The sequence below is a fragment of the Heteronotia binoei genome, chromosome 15 (assembly GCF_032191835.1).
Source record: "Heteronotia binoei isolate CCM8104 ecotype False Entrance Well chromosome 15, APGP_CSIRO_Hbin_v1, whole genome shotgun sequence".
NCBI classification, from domain to species: domain Eukaryota; kingdom Metazoa; phylum Chordata; class Lepidosauria; order Squamata; family Gekkonidae; genus Heteronotia; species Heteronotia binoei.
Genome location: NC_083237.1, coordinates 5,799,761 through 5,823,583, shown reverse-complemented (window position 1 = coordinate 5,823,583; position 23,823 = coordinate 5,799,761). Strand labels below are relative to the sequence as shown.

Sequence of the window (23,823 nt, the reverse complement as noted above, 5' to 3'; positions counted from 1 at the left end):
TGAATAGGGAGGCCAACCCCACGCTTCAGAGTCGCCAGAAACGGCGGGGTGGGGAGGGAAACATCTGCTGAGCACTTCATTATTCCCTATGTGGAGATTGAATCTCATAGAGTATAATGGGGAATTGATCTGGAGGTTTCGGGGACTCTGGGGGAGCTGTTGTTTGAGGTAGAGGCATCAAATTTTCAGTATAGAATCTAGTGCCTCTCCCCAAAGTACCCCCCAAGGTTCAAAACGATTGGACCGGGGGGTCCAATTCTATGAGCCCCAAAAGAAGGTGCCCCTATCCTTCATTATTTCCTATGGAGGGAAGACATTTAAAAAGATGTGCTGTCCCTTTAAATGTGATGGCCAGAACTCCCTTGGAGTTCAATGATGCTTGTCACACCCTTGTTCCTGCTTCCACCCCCAAAGTCCCCAGATATTTCTTGAATTGGACTTGGCAACGCTAGGCAGCCTCTTTCAAATTGCTGAAGTGATTCATCCCGCGGAGGCCGGGAAGAGGGCAATTGCCGCTGGCAGAGCTGAGCTTGGCAACCGTCTGTTTTCTTTCGGCAGGTGACTCCACGGGCCCTACTGCAGACGGCTGAGGGACTCCTGTGAATTCCGTAGGCTCTCTAGGTCACATGCTGTTTGTGGGGCGGTCAATCAGCCCTGTCTGGAAACTGAAACCCGGGCATAACGCAACAGCTGGACTGGTGCTGGGCACAAGCTGGCAGACTTGCACCAGGCTGATATATGTGTTGTGAGGCCTGGTTCAAAGTCCGACTCTGAGAGCCAGTTTGGTGTAGTGGTTAAGTGTGCGGACTCTTAACTGGGAGAACTGGGCTTGATTCCTCACTCCTCCATGTGCAGCCAGCTTGGGTGACCTGGGGTAAGTCTCTCAGAGCTGTTTTCTCAGCCCCGCCCCCAACATCACAGGGTGTCTGTTGTGGGGAGGGGAAGGGAAAGGAGATTGTGAGCCGCTCCGAGACTGTCCTTGAAAGGACAGCTGCTGTGAGAGCCCTCTCAGCCCCACCCACCTCACAGGGTGTCTGTTGTGGGGAGAGGAAGGGAAAGGAGATTGTAGGCCACTCTGAGCCACTGTCCTTGAAAGGGCGGCTGCTGTGAGAGCTCTCTCAGCCCCACCCTCCTCACAGGGTGTCTGTTGCGGGGAGGGGAAGGGAAAAGAAATTGTAAGCCGCTCTGAGATACCTTTGGGTAGTGAAGGCGGGGTATAAATCCAGTTTCCTCCTCTCCTCCAATTTGGTGTAGAGCCAGTTTGGTGTAGTGGTTAAGTGTGCGGACTCTTATCTGGGAGAACCGTGTTTGATTCCCCACTCCTCCACTTGCACCTGCTGGAATGGCCTTGGGTAAGCCATAGCTCTGGCAGAGGTTGTCCTTGAAAGGGCAGCTGCTGTGAGAGCCCTCTCAGCCCCACCCACCTCACAGGGTGTCTGTTGTGGGGGGAGAAGATTGTAAGCCGCTCTGAGTCTCTGATTCAGAGAGAAGGGCGGGGTATAAATCTGCAATTCTTCTTCTCCTCCTCCACTTTCCGGCTTGCCAGCTCTGAGTTGAGAAATTGTCGGAGATTTGTGATTGAAGCCTGGGAAGGGTGGGGTTTGGGGAGGGGGAGAAGAAGATTTATACCCTGCCCTTTTCTCTAAATCAGAGAATCAAAGCGGCTTACAATCTCCTATGTCTTCTCCCCCCACAACAGACACCCTGTGAGGCGGGTGGAGCTGAGAGGGCTCTCACAGCAACTGCCCTTTCAAGGACCACCTCTGCCAGAGCTATGGCTGACCCAAGACCATGCCAGCAGCTGCAAGTGGAGGAGTGGGGAATTAAACCCGGTTCTCCCCAGATAAGAGTCCACACACTTCACCACTACACCAAACTGGCTCTCAAACTGAGAGACTTCAGCATGGTCTCTAATGCCACAGAATCCATCCTGCAAAACGGCCTTTTTCTCCGAGGGAACTGATCTCTGTAATCTAGAGACCAGTTGAACTCTGGAAAATCTCCAGGCCCCAGGTGGAGGCTGGCAAGTGGCAACCCTAGGTCCTGGGTGTTTCAGAGATCACCTTACCTCATCTGAATGTCCTTGTAGTGCACCGTTGCCAACCTCCAGGTGGCGGCTGGAGATCTCCAGACATTACAACTAATCTTCAACCAACAGAGATCAGTTCAGCTTGGAAAAAATGACCGCTTTGGAAGGTGGATTTTATGGCCTTAGCCCCCCCGAAGCCCCTCCCCTTCCCAAACCCTTCCCTCCTCAGGTTCCACCCCCCCCCAAATCTCCAGGCATTTTTCAACCCAGAGTTGGCATCCCCAAATATCAGGCAAAGATCCCTTGCTTCGTGGCTCCATTTATTCCCAGGTCTGAGTCACCCTTCTAAAGAGCAGGGGCTTCTGGCCTGCCACCTCTGAAGCCTTCCTTGATTTAATCGCCTACCTCCCTTTTCTGCAGGTGTTCTTCAGAAAAAATGAGAAATGTTTCAGTAATTTTCGGGAGGCTGGCTTCTATGTTCCCCCTGGGTCTGTTAACTCCCCCCCCCTTGCCATAAAAAGGGATGTATTTTTAATTCAGATTAAAGCGTGTTTATGCTACGACTGTGTCGTGTGCCACGGTGGACGGCCAGTTTGGTGTAGGGGTGAAGTGTGTGGACTCTTATCTGGGAGAACCGGGTTTGATTCCCCACCCCTTCACTTGCACCTGCTGGAATGGCCTTGGGTCAGCCATCGCTCGCGCAGAGCTGTCCTTGAAAGAGCAGCTGCTGTAAGAGCTCTCTCAGCCCCACCCACCTCACAGGGTGTCTGTTGTGGGGGAGGAAGGGAAAGGAGATTGTGAGCTGCTCTGAGACTCTGAAATTCAGAGTGGAGGGCGGGATATACCCGTATTTTTCGCTCCATAAGACGCACCTGAGCATAAGACGCACCTAGTTTTTAGAGCCGTTTGTGTGAATTTAGAGGTATTTGTGTGAATTTTTTGCAGTATTCGCTCCTTAAGACGCACACACTTTTCCCTCCACTTTTTTGGGGGGGGAAAGTGAGTCTTATGGTGCAAAAAATACTGTATATCCAATATTTATCCATCTGTACATCTGTCTGTCTATCTATCTTCCATCCATCTGTCCATCAACCATCCATCCATCCATCCATCCATCCATCCATCCATCCATCCATCCATCCATCCATCCATCCATCCATCCATCCATCCATCCTTCCATCCATCCATCCATCCATCCATCCATCCATCCATCCATCCATCCATCCATCCATCCATCCATCCATCCATCCATCCATCATTCTATCCATCTATCTATCATTCTTTCCCTTTGAAAAGCAGCTTATTGGTCTTGTAATTAAACAAACCCTTGTAAACCCTCTAAGCTGTGGAGTCTTGTGAGTAAAAGCTCTACTTCATAAGCTACTGCCATTAAAAGTAGTGCGCTGCTGCATCAATTAGTTTGCTCTGGGGCCATTTTTCCTGAGCGAAGACAAAACCGTGTGAGCTGCAGCCTAAAAAACGGTGAGCTAGCTCACCCTGATGCAGCTTAGAGGGAACACTGTGGCCAACCCAGGTGAAGCACCGGAGGACAGGTCTGCAGGGGGAAGGGAAGCCCGTAGCTGACAGCTGGATCTGATGTCTCAACAGGTTCTTAGGAAACGCCTCTGTGGAGGGGATGAGGCAAGCCCTGTGTCAGGCTGACCCTGCGCATGAGTGACAGGCCTCCAGTTCCCATGGGCAGGACGGTGAAGCAAGAGGAACCAGTAAGGAAAGTAATTTTCTGCAGGGGTATCTCGGTGCCACGGACAGGCCGACTCAGGAATGCGCAGCCGGAGCCAAGATGTCATGTCCCTCAAAGGCTGCGCCTTCCCAGGAATCGACAAGCCAGTGCAGATTCCTTTTGGCTCGTGGAGTCAGGCTCCAATGAGTTGGAGGGTGGGCCGTGTGAACTGATGAAGATATTGGATTTATATCCTGCCCTCCATTCCGAAGAGTCTCAGAATCTCCTTTACCTTCCTCCTCCACAACAGACACCCTGTGAGGTAGATGAAGATACTGGATTTATATCCCGCCCTCCACTCCGAAGAGTCTCAGAGCGGCTCACAATCTCCTTTACCTTCCTCTCCCGCAACAGACACCCTGTGAGGTAGATGAAGATATTGAATTTATATCCCACCCTCCACTCCGAAGAGTCTCAGAGCGGCTCACAATCTCCTTTCCCTTCCTCTCCCCCAACAGACACCCTGTGAGGTAGATGAAGATACTGGATTTATATCCCGCCCTCCACTCCGAAGAGTCTCAGAGCGGCTCACAATCTCCTTTCCCTTCCTCTCCCCCAACAGACACCCTGTGAGGTAGATGAAGATACTGGATTTATATCCCGCCCTCCACTCCGAAGAGTCACAATCTCCTTTCCCTTCCTCCCCCACAACAGACACCCTGTGAGGTAGATGAAGATACTGGATTTATATCCCGCCCTCCACTCTGAAGAGTCTCAGAGCAGCCCACAATCTCCTTTCCCTTCCTCTCCCCCAACAGACACCCTGTGAGGTAGATGAAGATACTGGATTTATATCCCGCCCTCCACTCCGAAGAGTCTCAGAGCGGCTCACAATCTCCTTTACCTTCCTCTCCCTCAACAGACACCCTGTGAGGTAGATGAAGATATTGGATTTATATCCCGCCCTCCACTCTGAAGAGTCTCAGAGCGGCTCACAATCTCCTTTCCCTTCCTCTCCCCCAACAGACACCCTGTGAGGTAGATGAAGATATTGGATTTATATCCCGCCCTCCACTCCGAAGAGTCTCAGAGCGGCTCACAATCTCCTTTACCTTCCCCCCACCCCACAACAGACACCCTGTGAGGTAGATGAAGATATTGGATTTATATCCCGCCCTCCACTCTGAAGAGTCTCAGAGCGGCTCACAATCTCCTTTCCCTTCCTCTCCCCCAACAGACACCCTGTGAGGTAGATGAAGATATTGGATTTATATCCCGCCCTCCACTCCGAAGAGTCTCAGAGCGGCTCACAATCTCCTTTCCCTTCCTCTCCCGCAACAGACACCCTGTGAGGTAGATGAAGATATTGGATTTATATCCCGCCCGCCACTCCGAAGAGTCTCAGAGCGGCTCACAATCCCCTTTACCTTCCTCTCCCGCAACAGACACCCTGTGAGGTAGATGAAGATATTGGATTTATATCCTGCCCTCCACTCTGAAGAGTATCAGAGCGGCTCACAATCTCCTTTCCCTTCCTCCCCCACAACAGACACCCTGTGAGGTAGATGAAGATATCGGATTTATATCCCGCCCTCCACTCCAAAGAGTCTCACAATCTCCTTTACCTTCCTCCCCCACAACAGACACCCTGTGAGGTGGGTGGGGCTGAGAGAGCTCTCACAGAAGCTGCCCTTTCAGGGACAGAGAGTCAGAGCAGCCTCTAATCTCCTTTACCTTCCTCCCCCACTACAGACACCCTGTGAGGTGGGTGGGTCTGAGAGAGGTCTCACAGAAGCTGCCCTTTCAAGGACAACTCCTGCGATAGCTATGGCTGGCCCAAGGCCATTCCAGCAGCTGCAAGTGGAGGAGTGAGGAATCAAACCAGGTTTGATTTCTGTGTTCCTCTCACCAGCTCCTCCCTCCTGAAGAGATTATTTCAGGATGGTGAGGTCTCAAAAGGCGAGGAATGGGGTGGAGTGGGGAGGAGATTAAGGGTTCAACGGAAGCAGAAATTAGATTTGGGTGTAGTGACAGAAGGATTTGTGCAAGGGGAGGGAAATCAACAGTAACCTTACGGAAAGAGTTCTCCACACCTGTTCCTTCCTACTCCATGTTGAAATTTGGACTGTATTATCCCGGAAGCAAGGACAACCTCTGTTTAATATCATTCAGCAAAGCGGCAGGGGCACATATAACTGTGGGAATCATGCCCCTAAAAGACTGCTTGGTTCCCGGGTCCCACAAAGGCTGCAGACAGGGACGTAGGTGAGACCATGTGTCTGGCACACCAGCCCGGATCCCTACGTTCCCCATTGTGTCTGAAGAGCCAAAAGGGCACAGGCATCTCACATCCGTGTTCACCCACATTCTCACTCCCTTATGCTGACCCATGCAGTATTGACAAATTGATGACTTTATTGAATCTTGTAAACAAGTATAGATTTGGTCTCTTTCCATTGAACAGATGTTTCCTGTTATTTGTTTCAGACCTCTCGGAGCCCTTCCCAATAGGCACAGGTGTAAAGCAAGGCTGCGTTCTCGCGCCCACCCTCTTTACGATCTTCTTTAGCATGATGCTTCAAAGAGATCTAGATGATGACGATGGTGTCTACATCCGCTATCGCATTGATGGCAGCCTGTTCAACCTGAGGCGACTAAAGGCCCACTCCAAGACAATGGAAAAACTCATCCGAGAGCTACTGTTTGCTGATGATGCTGCACTCGTCTCCCACTCGGTATCAGCTCTGCAGCATATGACGTCCTGCTTTGCAGAGGCTGCCAAGCTATTCGGCCTAGAAGTTAGTCTGAAGAAGACAGAAGTTCTCCACCAGCCTGCACCCCAGGAAGATTATCACCCTCCCTGCATCACTGTGGGTGAATCAGTACTGAAGACAGTCCAGCAGTTCAGCTACCTGGGGTGCATCATCTCCTCAGATGCCAAGATCGACAAGGAGATTGACAACAGGCTGGCAAAAGCAAACCGTGCATTTGGCCGACTGCACAAAAGAGTGTGGAGCAACAAGCATCTGAAAAAAGGCACAAAGATCAATGTTTACAAAGCGGTTGTGATGATAACCCTCATCTACGGCTCCGAATCGTGGGTTTTATACCGTCATCACCTGCGACTCCTTGAGCGCTTTCATCAGCGCTGCCTTCGCACCATCCTCAACACCCACTGGAGTGACTTTGTGACCAACACTGAAGTCCTCAAGAGGGCGGAGGTTACAAGCATCGAAGCACTGCTGTTGAAGACGCAGCTGCACTGGGCAGGGCATATTTCTAGGATGGAAAACCACCGCCTTCCCAAGATTGCTCTGTATGGCGAACTTTCCACCGGCCATCGAAATAGAGGGGCACCAAAGAAGAGGTACAAGGACTCCTTGAAGAAATCCCTTGGCACCTGTCGCATCAACCATCACCAGTGGTCTGACCTAGCCTCAGATCGCAAAGCATGGAGGCACACCATCCACCAGGCTGTCTCTTCCTTTGAGAACGCACGCATAGCTGGTCTTGAGGACAAAAGGAGATTGAGGAAGAATCGCACTGTTACAGCACCAACCCCAAATCAGACTTTTCCCTGCAGCCACTGTGGCCGGATCTGCCTGTCCCGCATTGGTCTTGTCAGCCACCAGCTAGCCTGCAGCAGACGTGGACTACTGCACCCTTCTTAAATCTTCGTTCGCGAAGTCAAGCCGAGAGAGAGATGTACTAAGGAAAAATGTAGCTTCAAGACAGGATGTATAAATAAAGTGAAGGTTGGCTGAAGAAGTCAGACCTCTCTGCTTCCTCAAGATACATGTGTCGACTGATCATTCCTTCAAATAACGATGCGCGTGTGAATGAAGAAAGGAAGAAAAGGTTTTCATGTGAAATATTCCGCTGTAGTTGTTGGGAAGCACAAAAACATTCCCTATGTGGAAAGGCTTTGCACCTGCCCACTATTTATTGATTTAATTCAATTTTTAGCCCGCCTTTCCCATAGAACAGGCTCAGAGCGGGTTACAACATAAAAACAATCAACAATAAAAGACCAATTTAAAAATAGAACATCTATAACTACAGAGTGACAATAGACTAAAATGGCAAGATCTGCCTCACAGACATGGCCTATTGTCTACAGAGAATATGTTTTTTATCTGCCCACACTATGAGGGGGTACATAGATTATTCCTCTGACAGGAAAAATCTCGTGCCTGTAAGAAAAAGATAAACTTGAATTCCTTTTAAACAAAAGACATCCTAAGATTACCCACCAAGTAGCCAGGTTCTGTATGGTGATATATATATGTTTTCTGTGTTGTGATGACACAGAGACCCAGGGCGTTTTCGCACTGACCTTTTACTGGTGCGACCACCCTCTTCACACCGGAGGATCTGCCCGGATTTCGCACAAGAAGCGCCGGCGCACCCAAAAGAGCCGGCTACTTCCGTCGCGAAACCCGCTCAAACGGAAACCGCCAAGAAGCAGGAAAACGTTTGAGCGGGTTTCGCGACGGAAGTAGCCGGCTCTTTTGGGTGCGCCGGCGCTTCTTGTGCGAAATCCGGGCAGATCCTCCGGTGTGAAGAGGGTGGTCGCGCCAGTAAAAGGTCAGTGCGAAAACGCCCCCAGTGTGGTGTTTTGGTGAAGTGTGCAGCCTCTTATCTGGGAGAGCCGGGTTTGATTCCCCACTCTTCCACTTACAGCTGCTGGAATGGCCTTGGGTCAGCCATAGCGCTTGCTAAGTGGTTAAGTGTGCAAATTCTTATCTGGAAGAACAGGGTTCGATTCCCCACTCCTCCACTTGCAGCTGCTGGAATGGCCTTGGGTCAATCATAGCTCTTGCTAAGTGGTTAAGTGCACTAACTCTTATCTGGGAGAGCCGGGTTTGATTCCCCACTCCTCCACTTACAGCTGCTGGAATGGCCTTGGGTCAGCCACAGCTTTTGCAAGATTGAAAGGGCAGCTGCTGTGAGAGCCCTCTCAGCCCCACCCACCTCATAGGGTGTCTGTTGTGGGGGGAGAAGATATAAAGGATTGTAAACCGCTCTGTGTCTCTGATTCAGAGAGAAGGGCAGGGTATAAATCTGCAGTCTTCTTCTTCTTCTATATGTACATCTGGTCTTAGGACTGTAATACCAATACACTAAACATGTGAAATATTTTCTTCCCCCAGTCAAGAACAGAATGGGAAAATGTGCTTCTTTTTCTTTTCCCTTTTGGCAGGGACACAAGCGTCTTTTGAATGTTCACAATAACAGCAGGGCTAAATGTATTCAGGCTCCATATATTATTCTGGGATTAAGAGGATGGGCAGAGATTTGATATTGATAATCAAATATACTCTGAACTTCCTCGAGCATCTTCCCCAAATTTCAGATTCTCAAGTCCCTCCGGTGTCTTCTCCTTCCCTCTTGCCAATGTCATGAATTGTTAAAACTGCATTACGTGTCCGACGGAGGCAGGGATGTAAAGAGTCCAGGGAAGCCTGAGTAGTTGTATCACTGCACTAGGACTGAAGAGAACCAGGTTCGAATCCCCACTTGTGCAGTGGAAGCCCTGGGTCAGTCACCCTCTGCACAACGTCACCTCACAACTGCAGCAAGGACAAAATTGTGGGGTGGGTGGGAACCACGTACACTACTCTGACCTCCTTGGAGAAAATCTGGGATAAAAATATAGACAGCTAATGTGGAAAAAAAAGCTGTGTAGCAAGTTCATCATATTAGTATAGATAGCAGCTGTCTGTAACAGGGGTGGCCAAACCGCAGCTCAGCAGCCACATATTGTGTGGCTGTCAAAAGCCTCCACTGCCCCATTCGCCAGTTTGGAGAAGGCCTTTCTCTCTTCAAATCTCTTCTCCAAGTCAAGCCAGCTGGCAGCTTGGAGAATGCATTTAAAGTCAAAGTTGTTTGCTTTCCACCTCTCCCTCCCCCATTTGTCTTGCTTCCTTCCTGTGTTTCAGGTCTCAAATATCCGATGTTCATGCTTTGCGGCTCTCCAACACCTGACGTTTATTCTATGTGTGGCTCTTACATTAAGCTAGTTTGGCCACCCCTGGTCTATAACAAGATCATATTTAAACCCTTTTCAGCCCTGGCCCCCGCCTGGTGGAATGAGGTCCCCTGGAAGATCCGGGCCCTGCAGGATCTGCTTCAGTTCTGCAGGGTCTGTAAAGCAGAGCTCTTTCGCCAGGGTTTCAGCTGAGGCAGTGGGTGCCACTTGTTACCGGCCTCCCCCCTTCATTCCATCCCAGTGCTACATGATCTGCTGGACCGTTGGGGAGAGACGGTGGCTCAGTGGCAGAGCATCTGCTTGGTAAGCAGAAGGTCCCAGGTTCAGTCCCCGGCATCTCCAAGTAAAAAGGGTTCAGGCAAGTAGGCGTGAAAAACCTCAGCTTGAGACCCTGGAGAGCGGCTGCCAGTCTGAGTAGAGAAGACTGACTTTGATGGACCCAGAAGGCAGCTTCATATGTCCATGACCAGGACAACAGGCCATGTCTGTAAGGCAGAATCTGCCATCTTAGTCTTTGTAATTTTAGATTTTATATATTTTAAATTGGTCTCTTACTGTTTTTATGATGTAACCCACCTTGAGCCTGTTCTACGGGAAGGGCGGGCTAAAAATGGAATAAAATAAATAAATATCAAAACATTGGAAAAGTGTGAAGTTAATGGGGTTGCTAACTCCAGGTGGTGACAGCTTATCTCCTGGGATGACAGATCTACAGACAACACAGTAGTCCCCCTGGAGACAATGGCTCTTTTGGATAAAAATATGGAGCAGAGGTCCATCAGTGGCTATTAGCCACAGTATGTGTATATATATATATGTATGTATTTGTGTGTATGTGTGTGTGTGTGTGTGTGTATATATATATATATATATATATATATATATATATATATACACACACACAGACACACATATACACACACATGTATATTGGCCACTGTGTGACACAGTGTTGGACTGGATGGGCCATTGGTCTGATCCAACATGGCTTTTCTTCTGTTCTTATGTGACACAGAGTGTTGGACTGGAGGAGCCATTGGCCTGATCCAACATGGCTTCTCTTATGTTCTTATGTGACACAGAGTGTTGGACCGGATGGGCCATTGGCCTGATCCAACATGGCTTCTCTTATGTTCTTATGTGACACAGAGTGTTGGACTGGAGGGGCCACTGGCCTGATCCAACATGGCTTCTCTTATGTTCTTACGTGACACAGAGTGTTGGACTGGAGGGGCCACTGGCCTGATCCAACATGGCTTCTCTTATGTTCTTCTGTGCCACAGAGTGTTGGACTGGAGGAGCCATTTGCCTGATCCAACATGGCTTCTCTTATGTCCTTATGGGACACAGAGTGTTGGACTGGATGGGCCACTGGCCTGATCCAACATGGCTTCTCTTATGTTCTTTTGGAGGGTGGGCTCTATGGCATTAGAGCCTGATGATATCCCTTCGCTAAGCCCTGCCCTCCCAGACACCACCCCCGCTCCCACATCTCTGGGAATTTCTACCCCACCTCCTTCTGATCCTTTCCCTCCAGGGACAGCCCTAGACTGTCTGGCACCCAAGGCAAGGCTGACTTCTGGTGCCCCGCCCCCCGCACTGAGAACGTTACCGAGTCACATGGGTGCACCCAATTTGCCTAGTGACAGAGCTCGCCCTGCCTCTCCTCCGCCCCAGCAAGGTGGCGTAATCAGCTACCAGATTCCCAACCTGTGGGCGTTTGTGCCATGTGGGAGAGGTGAGAAGGCCAGCCGCAAGAGGAGAGTCAGGTCGAATGAGCCACCGAAGCCCTGAACTGCGCCCTCATGAGGGTCCGGTGTCCTTCTACGTGCAGGAACGCATCTTGTACGTTCAACAGCTGTAGACACCTACAGCACAGGCCCCTCGCCTTTAAACGCATTTCGCTCGTTCCACAAGACAAAACGCTCCGACCTGGGTGGCCCAGGCTAGACCAATCCCATCAGACTTGGGCAAACCACCTCTGTCCGTCTCTCGCCTTGTTCTGGACGGCCCAGGCTAGCCTGATCTTGCCAGATCTCGGAAGAAGAATTGCAGCTTTATACCCTGCCTTTCTCTCTGAATCAGAGACTCAGAGCAGCTTAAAATCTCCTAGATCTTCTCCCCCCCGCAACAGACACCCTGTGAGGTGGGTGGGGCTTAGAGAGCTCTCTCAGAAGCTGCCCTTTTGAGGACAACTCCTGCGATAGCTATGGCTAACCCAAGGCCATTCCAGCAGCTGCAAGTGGAGGAGTGGGGAATCAAACCTGGTTTTCCCAGATGAATCCATGCACTTAACCACTTAGCAAGAGCTATGGCTGACCCAAGGCCATTCCAGCAGCTGCAAGTGGAGGAGTGGGGAATCAAAACCGGTTCTCCCAAATAAGAGTCCACGCACTTAATCACTTAGCAAGAGCTATGGCTGATCCAAGGCCATTCCAGCAGATGCAAGTGGAGGAGGGAGGAATCAAACCTGATTCTCCTAGATAAGAGTCCACGCACTTCACCACTACACCAAACTGGCTCTCCAGACACTGTGCCTCTACTGTTGGTTAAGTTTAGCTTAGTTTAGTTTATTTGATTTATATCCCGCCCTCCCCTGCTGAAGCAGGCTCAGGGCGGTTCACAAACACAGTAGGGTATCAGTAAAAACAGTTAAATTAAACATTAAAACAAACACTTTAAAAACCGTTTAACAATTTGGCGTTAATTCCATATGATTGAGGATGATGTTCAGTGTTCTTAGGCATCCCGTTGGATCTGATATCATGGCGGTGGTTGTCAGTTAAGATGAAGAAGAATTGCAGATTTATACCTCGCCCTTCTCCCTGAATCAGAGACTCAGAGCAGCTTACAATCTCCTATATCTTCTCCCCCCACAACAGACACCCTGTGAGGTGGGTGGGGCTGAGAGGGCTCTCACAGCAGCTGCCCTTTCAAGGACAGAGACTTGGAGCGGCTTACAATCTCCTTTACCTTCCTCCCCTCACAACAGACACCCTGTGAGGTGGGTGGAGCTAAGAGCGCTCTCCCAGAAGCTGCCGTTTCAAGGACAGAGACTCACGAGTGGCTTACAATCTCCTAAGTCTTCTCCCCCCCCCCCACAACAGACACCCTGTGAGGTAGTTGGGGCTGAGAGAGCTCTCACAGCAGCTGCCCTTTCGAGAGACAACTCCTACGAGAGCTCTGGCTGACCTTAGGCCATTCCAGCAGCTGCAAATGGAGGAGTGGGGAATCAAACCCGGCTCTCCCAGATAAGAGTCCGCACACTTCACCACTACACCAAACTGGAAGTTCAGCAGGGTCAGTCTTGGTCAGTACTTAGACGGGAGACCGCCGAGGAAGTTCGGGGTTGCTGGTCGCAGAAGCAGGCAATGGCCAACCTCCTCGGAACGTCCCTTGCCTAGAAAACCCTCTGCGCTGCCCTAAGTTGGCTGCCGGCACTTTCCACCCCCACTCAAAGACAGCAACAGCTCAGGGGAGGTTTTTAGTACTCCCCCAAATGACCAATTCTTCCAGCAGAAAAACTGGGGGGGGGGGAAGGCTTCTGGGAAAAAAAACCTGTCTCTCCTTCCCTCTTGAATGTTTTCATTTCCCCCCTCCCACCCCCCACCCCCAGTCCCAGCCCATCTCATCTCTAACCAAGGTATGTCAGGGTTGGCCAAACTTGCTTAACGTAAGAGCCACAGAGAATAAAACCAGATGTTTCAGAGATGCAAGAAAGGAAGGAAGGGAAGGGAAGGACTAGAAAGAGAAGGAAGGAAGAAAGGGAAGGAGGGAGGGAGGGAGGAGGAGGGAGGAAGGAAGGAAGGAAGGAAGGAAGGAAGGAAGGAAGGAAGGAAGGAAGGAAGGAAGGAAGGAAGGAAGGGGAGGGAGGGAGGGGAGGAAGGAAAGGGAGGGAGGGAGGGAAGGGAAGGGAAGGGAGGAAGGAAGGAAGGAAGGAAGGAAGGAAGGAAGGAAGGAAGGAAGGAAGGAAGGAAGGAAGGAAGGAAGGAAGGAAGGAAGGAAGGAAGGAAGGAAGGAAGGAAAGCAAACAGATGGGAGAGGAGAGGTGGAAAGAAAGCAACTCTAACTTTAAATGCGTTCTCCAAACTGCCGGTTGGCTTGGAGAAGTGGTTTAAAGCGACAGCCTTCTCCAAGCCGGCCAATGGGAGTGGGGGGGGGGGGAGAACCACACAATACGTGTGAAAGATTTGTTTGGCCACCCCTGGTGTAAGTAAAAATAGATATTTTACCTTTAAGAGTAAGCGGGGAACAGTGGCAAATAAAGTCATAGATAAGGGAGGGGGAGAAAGAAGTGGGACAAGTCAAATTAATAACTCTATATTACCCCCCCCCCCCCAATTACACACAGAGAAGAAATGGGGCAAGAGACAGGATGGAGCCGGCTCAGAGGATGGTGTTTTGGGAAGCACAGAAGTGCAGGCACGCCCAGCTCTCCTCTCGGCTGTTTTTTATTTCCTCATTCCAATAAATTAAAGGAGTCGGGGTGTTGCAGGGAGAGGGGTGGCCTTGAAGGGGGCCTCCCCCAGCCAATCAGGTGAGGACGGTTGCCACATTGGGCAGTAGCGTAGCAAGCTCTGATTGGACACCCGGGATTTGGCAGAGGGGGTTGCCCCGCAGGTTGAGATGGGCCAGCTTTGGGAAGGAGGCCAGAGGTCGGAGGTCAGAGGGTCGCCGGATGCCTGGGGAAAGGCAGCGGAGTTAAGGAGAACTGCGGTTTCTAGAATGGCCCCGTTCAGACCCGTGTTCAACAAGAGGAATCTCCCCGCCCTGGTTTAACCTCACAGCCTCGTGAGGGCGGGGAAGAAGAATTGCAGATTTATACCCCGCCCTTCTCCCTGAATCAGAGACTCAAAGCGGCTTACAATCTCCTATATCTTCTCCCCCCACAGCAGACACCCTGTGAGGTGGGTGGGGCTGAGAGGGCTCTCACAGCAGCTGCCCTTTCAAGGACAGAGACTCAGAGCGGCTTACAATCTCCCATGTCTTCTCCCCCCACAACAGACACCCTGTGAGGTGGATGGGGCTGAGAGGGCTCTCACAGTAGCTGCCTTTTCAAGGACAACCTCTGCCCGAGCTCTGGCTGAACCAAGGCCATTCCAGCAGGTGCAAGTGGAGCAGTGGGGAATCGAACCCAGTTCTCCCAGATAAGAGTCCGCGCACTTAACCACGACACCAAACTGGCTCTCAGGGACTTTGGTAGCCAAGAGTCAAGGATACGGTTGTTGCAGAGGGAGAGCTCCTCTAGGCGAGGAAGTGGGGGCAGGCCTTCGAGGGTCTCGATCCGGTTCGCGTCGGCTTCCAGGACCTAAGGAGGAAACAGGAGAGTCAGAAAAGCAAGCCTGCCCCCGTCCCCGACATCCCGTACGTTTGAAACCATGCTGCCCGTGGGTGTTTCGATGTAGTTCTTGCAGGACCTTGATGTGGTTCTTCGAAACCACATCTGTATCGAAATTAGCACCAAATTATTTTAAACTGTTTAATGCTTTTAATGTAAACCTTTTTATTGTAAGTTATGTGCTGCGAGCTGCCCTGAGTCTGCTTCAGCAGGAAATAAATCCAATAAAATAAAATAAATATATAAAATAAGAGCTCACCAAGGAAGTGAAAGAATAGCAGATTTGCTGCTCTTTTAAGTGCAAACAAGTGTCCAAAATGCAGCCCTTGCCTCTCGCTTGAGATATTAACCAACGCGACCACAGTGTCTTTTGAAACGCACCTGCCGTGAAAACGTTGTGAAAGCAGGCGTCACCCTAGAGTCGGAAACGACTGGTGCTTGCACAGGGGACCTTTCTTTCCTTTCCTTCTCTCTGAATCAGACACTCAGAGCGGTTTACAATCTCCTGTATCTTCTCCCTCCACAACAGACACTCTGTGAGGTGGGTGGGGCTGAGAGAGCACTCCCAGAAGCTGCCCTTTCAAGGACAGCTCTGCAAGAGCTCTGGCTGACCCAAGGCCCATTCCAGCAGCTGCAAGAGGAGGAGTGGGGAATCAAACCCGGTTCTCCCAGATAAGAGTCCTCACACTTCACCACTACACCAAACTGGCTCTTCAGTTAGCTGAAATCTGATTTGCCGTTAAACGTCACGCATTCAGTTAAGTTTGAAAAAAGATTGGGAGATTTAATTTTTATTGCATCTGTTTGCATAACAGCAGGAATAATTAGCTGTTGTACTTAACCTTTTAAGCTCCTAACTAATAATAAGATTTATTATGCTTATATAGGTCATTAACTCACGGAAAGTTTTCCTGTTGGTTTTGCTAGGAATGATTCACCCCCCTGGGCTGTACTACAACAGATAAATTTCTCTTAGCAGGTTTTCTCTTACGCAGAGCTCCGGTGAGGTCTCTGTTGCCTCTCAGTTAACGAGAACAATCCTGAGCCGTGCAGACCTTTAATTGGAGGCAAATTAAGTAATTTCTTAGGCCAGCTGCAATCCTCAGCAATTAAGAAAGAGGCAGCCCCGCTGAGCTTCAGAGGGTTCACCTCTGAGTAAGCCTGCTAAACTTACTTCTTTATAAGAACATTTACCGGCTGCTTTTCTTCCTTAAGGAGTTTGAAGTGGCTCCCAAGGTAGATAAAGCACATAAAAAGGATAAAGTTAAAACCGCCAATGAGGACTGCTTTAATTCCACGCAGCCCTACATAAAATACTTCCGCTGCCTCCTGAAGACTGCAAGAGAGAGTCATTTCAGAGAGCTAAGAAATTTTGGTGGGTCCTGAGGAGAGGGGAGAAAGGGGGGGGGGAGTGTCTTACCTCAAGGCAGCACATCATGGCCAGGGAGGAGGGCAAGGAGCAGAGGAAGTTGTCTGACAGGTTCATGTGGGTGACCAGTAAGAGGTGCTCCAAGTGGCAAAGGCTGGTGAGGTCCTGAAAAGGGAGAAAGGGAGGAGGATCAAGGCGGGATTCTCAGGAGTTAAGGCTTGTTTCTCCTGCCCACCCCCCAGCCTGTAAGGATCGGCTTTCTTTATCCGAAGCAGAAATAGGCAGAGAATAGCGGTGAAGAAGGTGCAGAGCGTTGGAAGTGTGGCTTGGGACTGTACCCTCAGTTTGACACCACGGACTACCATACTGAGGAAAGGCTAGCACAGAGGTGGCCAAACTGGCTTAATGTAAGAGCCACACAAAATAAAGTCAGATGTCTGAGAGCTGCAAGACATGAACGTCAGATGTTTGAGAGCCTCAAGACAGGAAGGAAGGAAGGAAGGAAGGAAGGAAGGAAGGAAGGAAGGAAGGAAGGAAGGAAGGAAGGAAGGAAGGAAGGAAGGAAGGAAGGAAGGAAGGAAGGAAGGAAGGAAGGAAAATAGATGGGGGAGGAAAGAGGTGGAAAGAAAGCAACTTTAACTTAAAATGCATTCTCCAAAATGCTGGCTGGCTTGGCGAAGTGATTTTAAGAGACAAATGCCTTTTCCAAACGGGCCAATGGGGTGGTGGAGCATTTGAGAGCCACATAATACGTGTGAAAGAGTCACATGTCGCTTCTAAGCCACAGTTTGGCCACCCTTGGGCTGCCAGTGCATAGGACTAGGAAAGGAAAGGTCCCCTGTGCAAGCACCAGTCATTTCTGACTCCGAGGTGACGTTGCTTTCACAACGTTTTCACGGCAGACCTTTTTACGGGGTGGTTTGCCATGGCCTTCCCCAGTCTTTTACACTTTCCCCCCAGCAAGCTGGGTACTCATTTTACCGACCTCGGACGGATGGAAGGCTGAGTCAACCTTGGGCTGGCTACCTGAATCCAGCTTTTGCTGGGATCGAACTCAGGTTGTGAGCAGAGAGTTCATATCGCAGTACTGCAGTACCGCTGCTTTACCACTCCGCACCACGGGGTCTAGGACTCAGGTTCAAATCCTCCGTCAGCCGTGAGCTGATTTGGAACAAGTCACTCTCTTTCAGCCAACCCACCATACAAACTTCGCTGAGCGCCTTTGTGGGACAGTGGGATAAAAACGTGAGAAAGCAGTGGCTCTCTGTGTAGATTAGTTCCAAGAGCGTTGTGTTTGCAAACAGGGATACATTTGCGCTTGGGGGGAAAAAAATTAACCTAATCTCCTTCGTTTATGCATAGCGTGGAACAGAGTTGGCACAAGAACCTCAGAAAAGCCCTTCTGGGTCAGACCAAGAGTTCCATCCACTGCAGCGTCTTTGTGAGACACACAACGGGTCAACCAGTTCCTCTGGAGGGCCGACATCAGGGCACAGAGATGGCCCTGCGATTCAGAGGATTGGGGCCTCTGAAGGTGGAGGTTCCCTTTAGTCCCTGATAGACCTGTTCTCTGGGAACCCGTCCCATACCTTTTCAAAGTCGTCTACGTCTGCAGCCATTGCTCTATCCTCTGGGGCAGCAAATTCCGTATTTTAATGACTGTTTTTGTGACAAAGCCTTTGATGTTTATGGCTGCCAATCTAAAAGTTAACCTTTGAAGGGGGGGGGGGGGAGCCAGTATGGAATTTGCGTTTTGGTTGAGATAAACTGCCTGACCCTGAATTTCCAGCTTTCTTTGAAGAAGATTTTTTGGATTTATATCCCGCCCTACACTCTGAATCTCAGAGTCTCAGAGTGGCTCACAATCTCCTTTACCTTCCACCCCCATAACAGACACCCTGTGAGGTAGATGAAGATATTGGATTTATATCCCGCCCTCCACTCCGAAGAGTCTCAGAGCGGCTCACAATCTCCTTTACCCTCCTTCCCCACAACAGACACCCTGTGAGGTAGATGAAGATACTGGATTTATATCCCGCCCTCCACTCCGAAGAGTCTCAGAGCGGCTCACAATCTCCTTTCCCTTCCTCCCCCACAACAGACATCCTGTGAGGTAGATGAAGATATTGGATTTATATCCCGCCCTCCACTCCGAAGAGTCCTCAGAGCGGCTCACAATCTCCTTTCCCTTCCTCCCCCACAACAGACACCCTGTGAGGTGGATGAAGACATTGGATTTATATCCTGCCCTCCACTCCGAAGAGTCTCAGAGCGGCTCACGATCTCCTTTACCTTCCTCCCCCACAAACAAACACCCTATGAGGTAGGTGGGGCTGAGAGTGCTTTTTATAGCAGCTGCCCTTTCAAGGACAGCTTCTATGAAAGCTCTGGCTGACCTAAGGCCATCTCAGCAGGTGCAAGTGGAGGAGTGGGGAATCAAACCCGGTTCTCCCAGATAAGAGTCTGCACATTTAATCACTACACCAAACTGGCTCTCTCAACTGCTTTGTCAACAACTGTCTGAGCGTACCCAATGAGGCCTTTCTTCCCATCAGCCACTGCAGCTTATGTCAAGATGCCTTGCCATTTTTCCTGTTTGCTAGTGGGCTTTCACTTTTGCCTCTCCGCTTCTGCTTGCGCCTATCTTCTTGCAACAGTTATCGAATTCCTTTGCGCTGGTCTGAGGGGTTACTAAGGGAAACCAAGGTCGCTCCTCGAGATTAGGAGCACCTGAGAAAGGGGCCTGGGAACAACTTTTCTTCAAAATTGTAATGGTTTAAGTTAGATCTATATAAGGAGAGCGAAAAGCCCGCCAAGTCAGTCTTTGCAAAGTCTGTCCTGTCTCCACATAGCTGTCCTGAGTCAATAAACAACCATTATTGAAGTGGGCTGTTTGTGATCTTTGAAATGCCGGGGTCTTGACAATTTAGTTCCCTCCTGAGCCCTCCCCACCCCTGCTCCCCCTTGCCCCCTACCCTCTGGGACAAATCCACCACACGGGCCTCGGCGTATTCCATCTTGAGGATGCTGTTCTCGATCAGGAACTTGCTGCGCAGGTCGTCCAGGTAGGCTGAGCGCATGGGGTCAGCAGCCTATGGGTTTTTGGGAGGATCAATGAACAAAGAAGAGATCAGCAGGCATTCTCTTGTGAGAAAAAGCAATGGGGAAACAGGGCGGCGCAGTGGTTAAGAGCGTCAGACTAGGATCTGGGAGATCCAGGTTCGAAACCCCACTCAGCCATGGAAGCTTGCTGGGTGACCTTGGGTCAGTCACGTTCTCTCAGCCTAAGCTACCTCGCAGGGTTGCTGGGAGGATAAAATGGAGAGAAGGAGAACCAGGTTCCCATTGGGAAGGAAGCTGAGGTAAAAATGAAGTAAATAAATATAATTTAATGCTCTAGGCAGGCGTTAAATCAGGTTCCTTTTAAAAATTAGAGAAGAAAGAAAGAAAGAAAGAAAGAAAGAAAGAAAGAAAGAAAGAAAGAAAGAAAGAAAGAAAGAAAGAAAGAAAGAAAGAAAGAAAGAAGAAAGAAAGAAAGAAAGAAAGAGTGGTGCAGCAGTAAACAGTGTCAGACTGGTATCTGGAAGACCTGGGTTTGAATCCCCACTCTGGCATGGAAGCTTGCTGGGTGACCTTGGGCCAGCCACACTCTCTCAGCCTAACCTACCTCACAAGGCTGTTGTGAGTATACAAGGGAGGAAAGGACAATGACTTATGCCACTTTGTATCTCCCCCTGGGGAGAAAGTTGGGCTCTAAATCAACTAAAAAATCAAATAAACAGGTGCTGGGGCTGAATTCTGCTCGGAAATGTTGGCCTCTTGAATCAGGCACCTTGTCTTCCTAGCCCCAGAGGTGTGTTTTGTGGGTTGGGAGAGGAGAACCCTCAAGGGGAAAGGGACACTCTTTGCATGCTCAGAGGCACTATTTATGCTTGCCAGGCAGCCTTTGACAGAGCAAAGTGTGAACTGCGGGAGTGACTCAGGATCAGAAATGGAAACGACTCAACATATGAAGCTGCCTTCTACTGAATCAGACCCTCAGTCCATCCAAGTCAGTCTTGTCTACTCAGACTGGCAGCGGCTCTCCAGGGTCTCAAGCTGAGGTTTTTCACGCCTACTTGCCTGGACCCTTTTTAGTTGGAGATGCCAGGGATTGAACCTGGGAACTTCTGCTTACCAAGCAGATGCTCTACCACTGAGCCATCGTCCCTCCCCTGACCAGCAGTGGCTCTCCAGGGTCTCAAGCTGAGGTTTTTTCATGCCTACTTGCCTGGACCCTTTTGAGTTGGAGATGCCAGGGATTGAACCTGGGACCTTCTGCTTCCCAAGCAGATGCTCTACCACTGAGCCACCGTCCCTCCCCTAAACTCAACCATCTCCATAGATCACCTTCAGGGTCTTGAAATAGCTGAGGGTCTCGCGCTCGTACACCAGAGGGTCCAAGGCTCTCATGAGGAGGATGATCGTCAGGAGACACCCTAGAGAGAGAATACAGAACATAGCAGCATGAGAACAGGGCAGGGGGGCGCCGGGCACAGCCTTAATGCAGGCGAGGAGTGCGGGGCTGAGAAGACGCTGCATTCCTCGCTTCTGGTAGGCACAGGGAGGGGCCCAGAAAATCTATTTACGCCCCTCATCCCCAATCCAGCTTCTAGGTTTTCACCGGACTCTGCCTAAGCCCCTCCCAAGCCCTACACTGCAAATCAGGAAACAGCAACTTGGTTTGTTTAAAAACATATAAGCAAGTTTCTAGTCCCTAAGGCTGCGTCACATTTATTTATCACCTGTTACCCTACCGGCCTCCCCCCTCATTCCAACCCAGACCTACAAGATCTGCTGGAGCTGGACAATAAGTCACATCTGTGAGGCAGAATCTGCCATCTTAGTTTAATTTTAGATTTTATATATTTTGAACTGGTCTTTCATTGTTTTTACTGTTGACTTTTTATGATGTAACCCGCCCTTGAGCCTGTTCTACGGGAAGGGCAGGTTAAAAATCGAATAAAATAAAATAAAAATAAATTTGTTTACTTCATTTGTACCTCACCGTTCCCCACCCAGTGGGGACCCTGTTCTCTCCCTTTCATCGTCACGACAACCCTGTGAGGGAGCATAGCTGGCCCGAGGTCACCCAGGGGACTTGAACCCAGGTCTCCTGGATCCACGTTTTACAACTACACCTCACTGGCTTTAATGGCAATAGCTCACAAAGTAGAATTTTTGCTCACAAGACTCTGCAGCTTAGAGGGAACACTGGTGGTGGCTACAAGCACAGACAGCTTCAAGAGGGGATTGGATCAACATATGGAGCAGAGGTCCATCAGTGGCTCTTAGCCACAGGGTGAACTCTCTATCTGAGGCAAGTGATGCTCTGTATTCTTGGTGCTTGGGGTGGGGAGGGCAACAGTGGGAGGCCTTTCAGTGTCCTGGTCCCACTGGTGGACCTCCTGATGGCGCCTGGTCTTTTTGGCCACTGTGTGACACAGAGTGTTGGACTGGATGGGTCATTGCCCTGATCCAACATGGCTTCTCTTATGTTCTTATGTGACACAGAGTGTTGGACTGGATGGGCCATTGGCCTGATCCAACAGGGCTTCTCTTCTGTTCTTATGTGACACAGAGTGTTGGACTGGATGGGCCATTGGCCTGATCCAACATGGCTTCTCTTATGTTCTTATGTGACACAGAATGTTGGACTGGATGGGCCTTTGGCCTGATCCAACATGGCTTCTCTTATGTTCTTATGTGACACAGAGTGTTGGACTGGATGGGCCATTGGCCTGATCCAACAGGGCTTCTCTTCTGTTCTTATGTGACAAAGTGTTGGACTGGATGGGCCATTGGCCTGATCCAACATGGTTTCTCTTATGTTCTTATGTGACACAGAGTGTTGGACTGGACACAGAGTGTTGGCCTTTGGCCTGATCCAACATGGTTTCTCTGCTCTTATGTGACAAAGTGTTGGACTGGATGGGCCTTTGTCCTGATCCAACATGGCTTCTCTTATGTTCTTATGTGACACAGAGTGTTGGACTGGATGGGCCATTGGCCTGATCCAACAGGGCTTCTCTTATGTTCTTATGTGACACAGAGTGTTGGACTGGATGGGCCCTTTGGCCTGATCCAACAGGGCTTCTCTTATGTTCTTATGTGACACAGAGCGTTGGACTGGATGGGCCATTGGCCTGATCCAACATGGCTTCTCTTATGTTATGATGAAAAGAAGCAAGAGTCTTTGGATTCTGAATGAAGGGCTCTGCATGCTTACAATGCAGTGTAATTGCTGGATACCCTGCCCTGAGAATAATCTCCCAGAGCGGATTGACTATTGCCCTTCCTCAGTGTGGGATTATCAATGCCCAGGTGAATTCTGCCCTCATGCAGTACCATTGTACTGCACGATTAGCTGAACACCGTTACCCTTTTCCACTTCCTTCTGGGAGCTGGGTTTGTAATCTGGGCAGCTCGCCTGGATACTTACACTTGTTCTCAGGTTCCAGGGCCTGCAGTTCTTTGCAGGATTCCAATTCCGACTGGAGCACTGTTGTCTTCTCCACCGACAGCTCACACCTGGGGCAGGAGGAAGACAGACAGAAGAAGCGGGGTGACCAGGGTGGTCTTGGAAAGGGGAGCGTGGGGATGTGTATGAGCTAACTCCCTCCTGGGTGCCAATAGGCAAGTGAAGATTCACATGAAAACAGAGGGGAGTCGGGGCAGATGAACAGCGGCTGGAAACCCAGAAGAGTGTTTTGTGCTCATTGCACAATTAAATGGAGCAAAGGCCTCTGTGTCTACTTTGTTGCCGGTATGCTAAGGATTTTGATGCAGAATGAGCATCCAGGGAGAAGGGGTGGTTGGCCACAACCTGATCAAATTCTCACCCAGAGGAACACTTAGCCATAAGGAATGGTTCTGACCGCATAGTACACGTTGACCATCAAGGGAAGGCCTCGGCTTCTCTGCCCTGCTGCTGGCCCTCCAGAGGAACTGCCTGGCCGCTGTGTGAGACAGGAGGCTGGACTAGGTGGACCCTCACTGGTCTGATCCAGCAGGGTTCTTCTGATGTTATCAGGGGAAGGCCTCGGCCAATCTGCCCTGTTGCTGGCCCTCCAGAGGAACTGGTTGGCCACTGTGTGAGACAGGAGGCTGGACTAGATGGACTCTCAATGGTCTAATCCAGCAGGGCTGCTTTTGATGTTGTTCTCAGGGGAAGGCCTCAGTCTCTCTGCCCTGTTGTTGGCCCTTCAGAGGAACTGGTTGGCCACTGTGTGAGGCTGGACTAGATGGACCCTCACTGGTCTAATCCAGCAGGGCTCTTCTGATGTCTTCTCAGTGGAAGGCCTCAGTTTCTCTGCCCTGTTGTTGGCCCCTCCAGAGGAACTGGTTGGCCGCTGTGTGAGACAGGAGGCTGGAC

At 50.2% G+C, this 23,823-nt stretch overlaps 1 protein-coding gene across 1 annotated transcript in view; it reads right to left on the bottom strand.

Moving 5' to 3' along the window:
- Positions 1-14,135: 14,135 nt before the first annotated feature.
- The window catches only part of LOC132584431 (geranylgeranyl transferase type-2 subunit alpha-like), a 46,120-nt gene continuing 36,432 nt past the window's right edge, over positions 14,136-23,823 (bottom strand). The window contains exons 11-16 of the mRNA XM_060256307.1: positions 22,891-22,979; positions 20,799-20,887; positions 19,385-19,501; positions 16,461-16,574; positions 14,923-15,010; positions 14,136-14,384 (exon numbers count right to left, since the gene is read on the bottom strand). Of these exons, the coding sequence (XP_060112290.1) occupies positions 14,236-14,384; positions 14,923-15,010; positions 16,461-16,574; positions 19,385-19,501; positions 20,799-20,887; positions 22,891-22,979 (646 nt within the window). The 3' untranslated portion in view covers positions 14,136-14,235. The remainder of the gene's footprint in view (positions 14,385-14,922; positions 15,011-16,460; positions 16,575-19,384; positions 19,502-20,798; positions 20,888-22,890; positions 22,980-23,823) is intronic.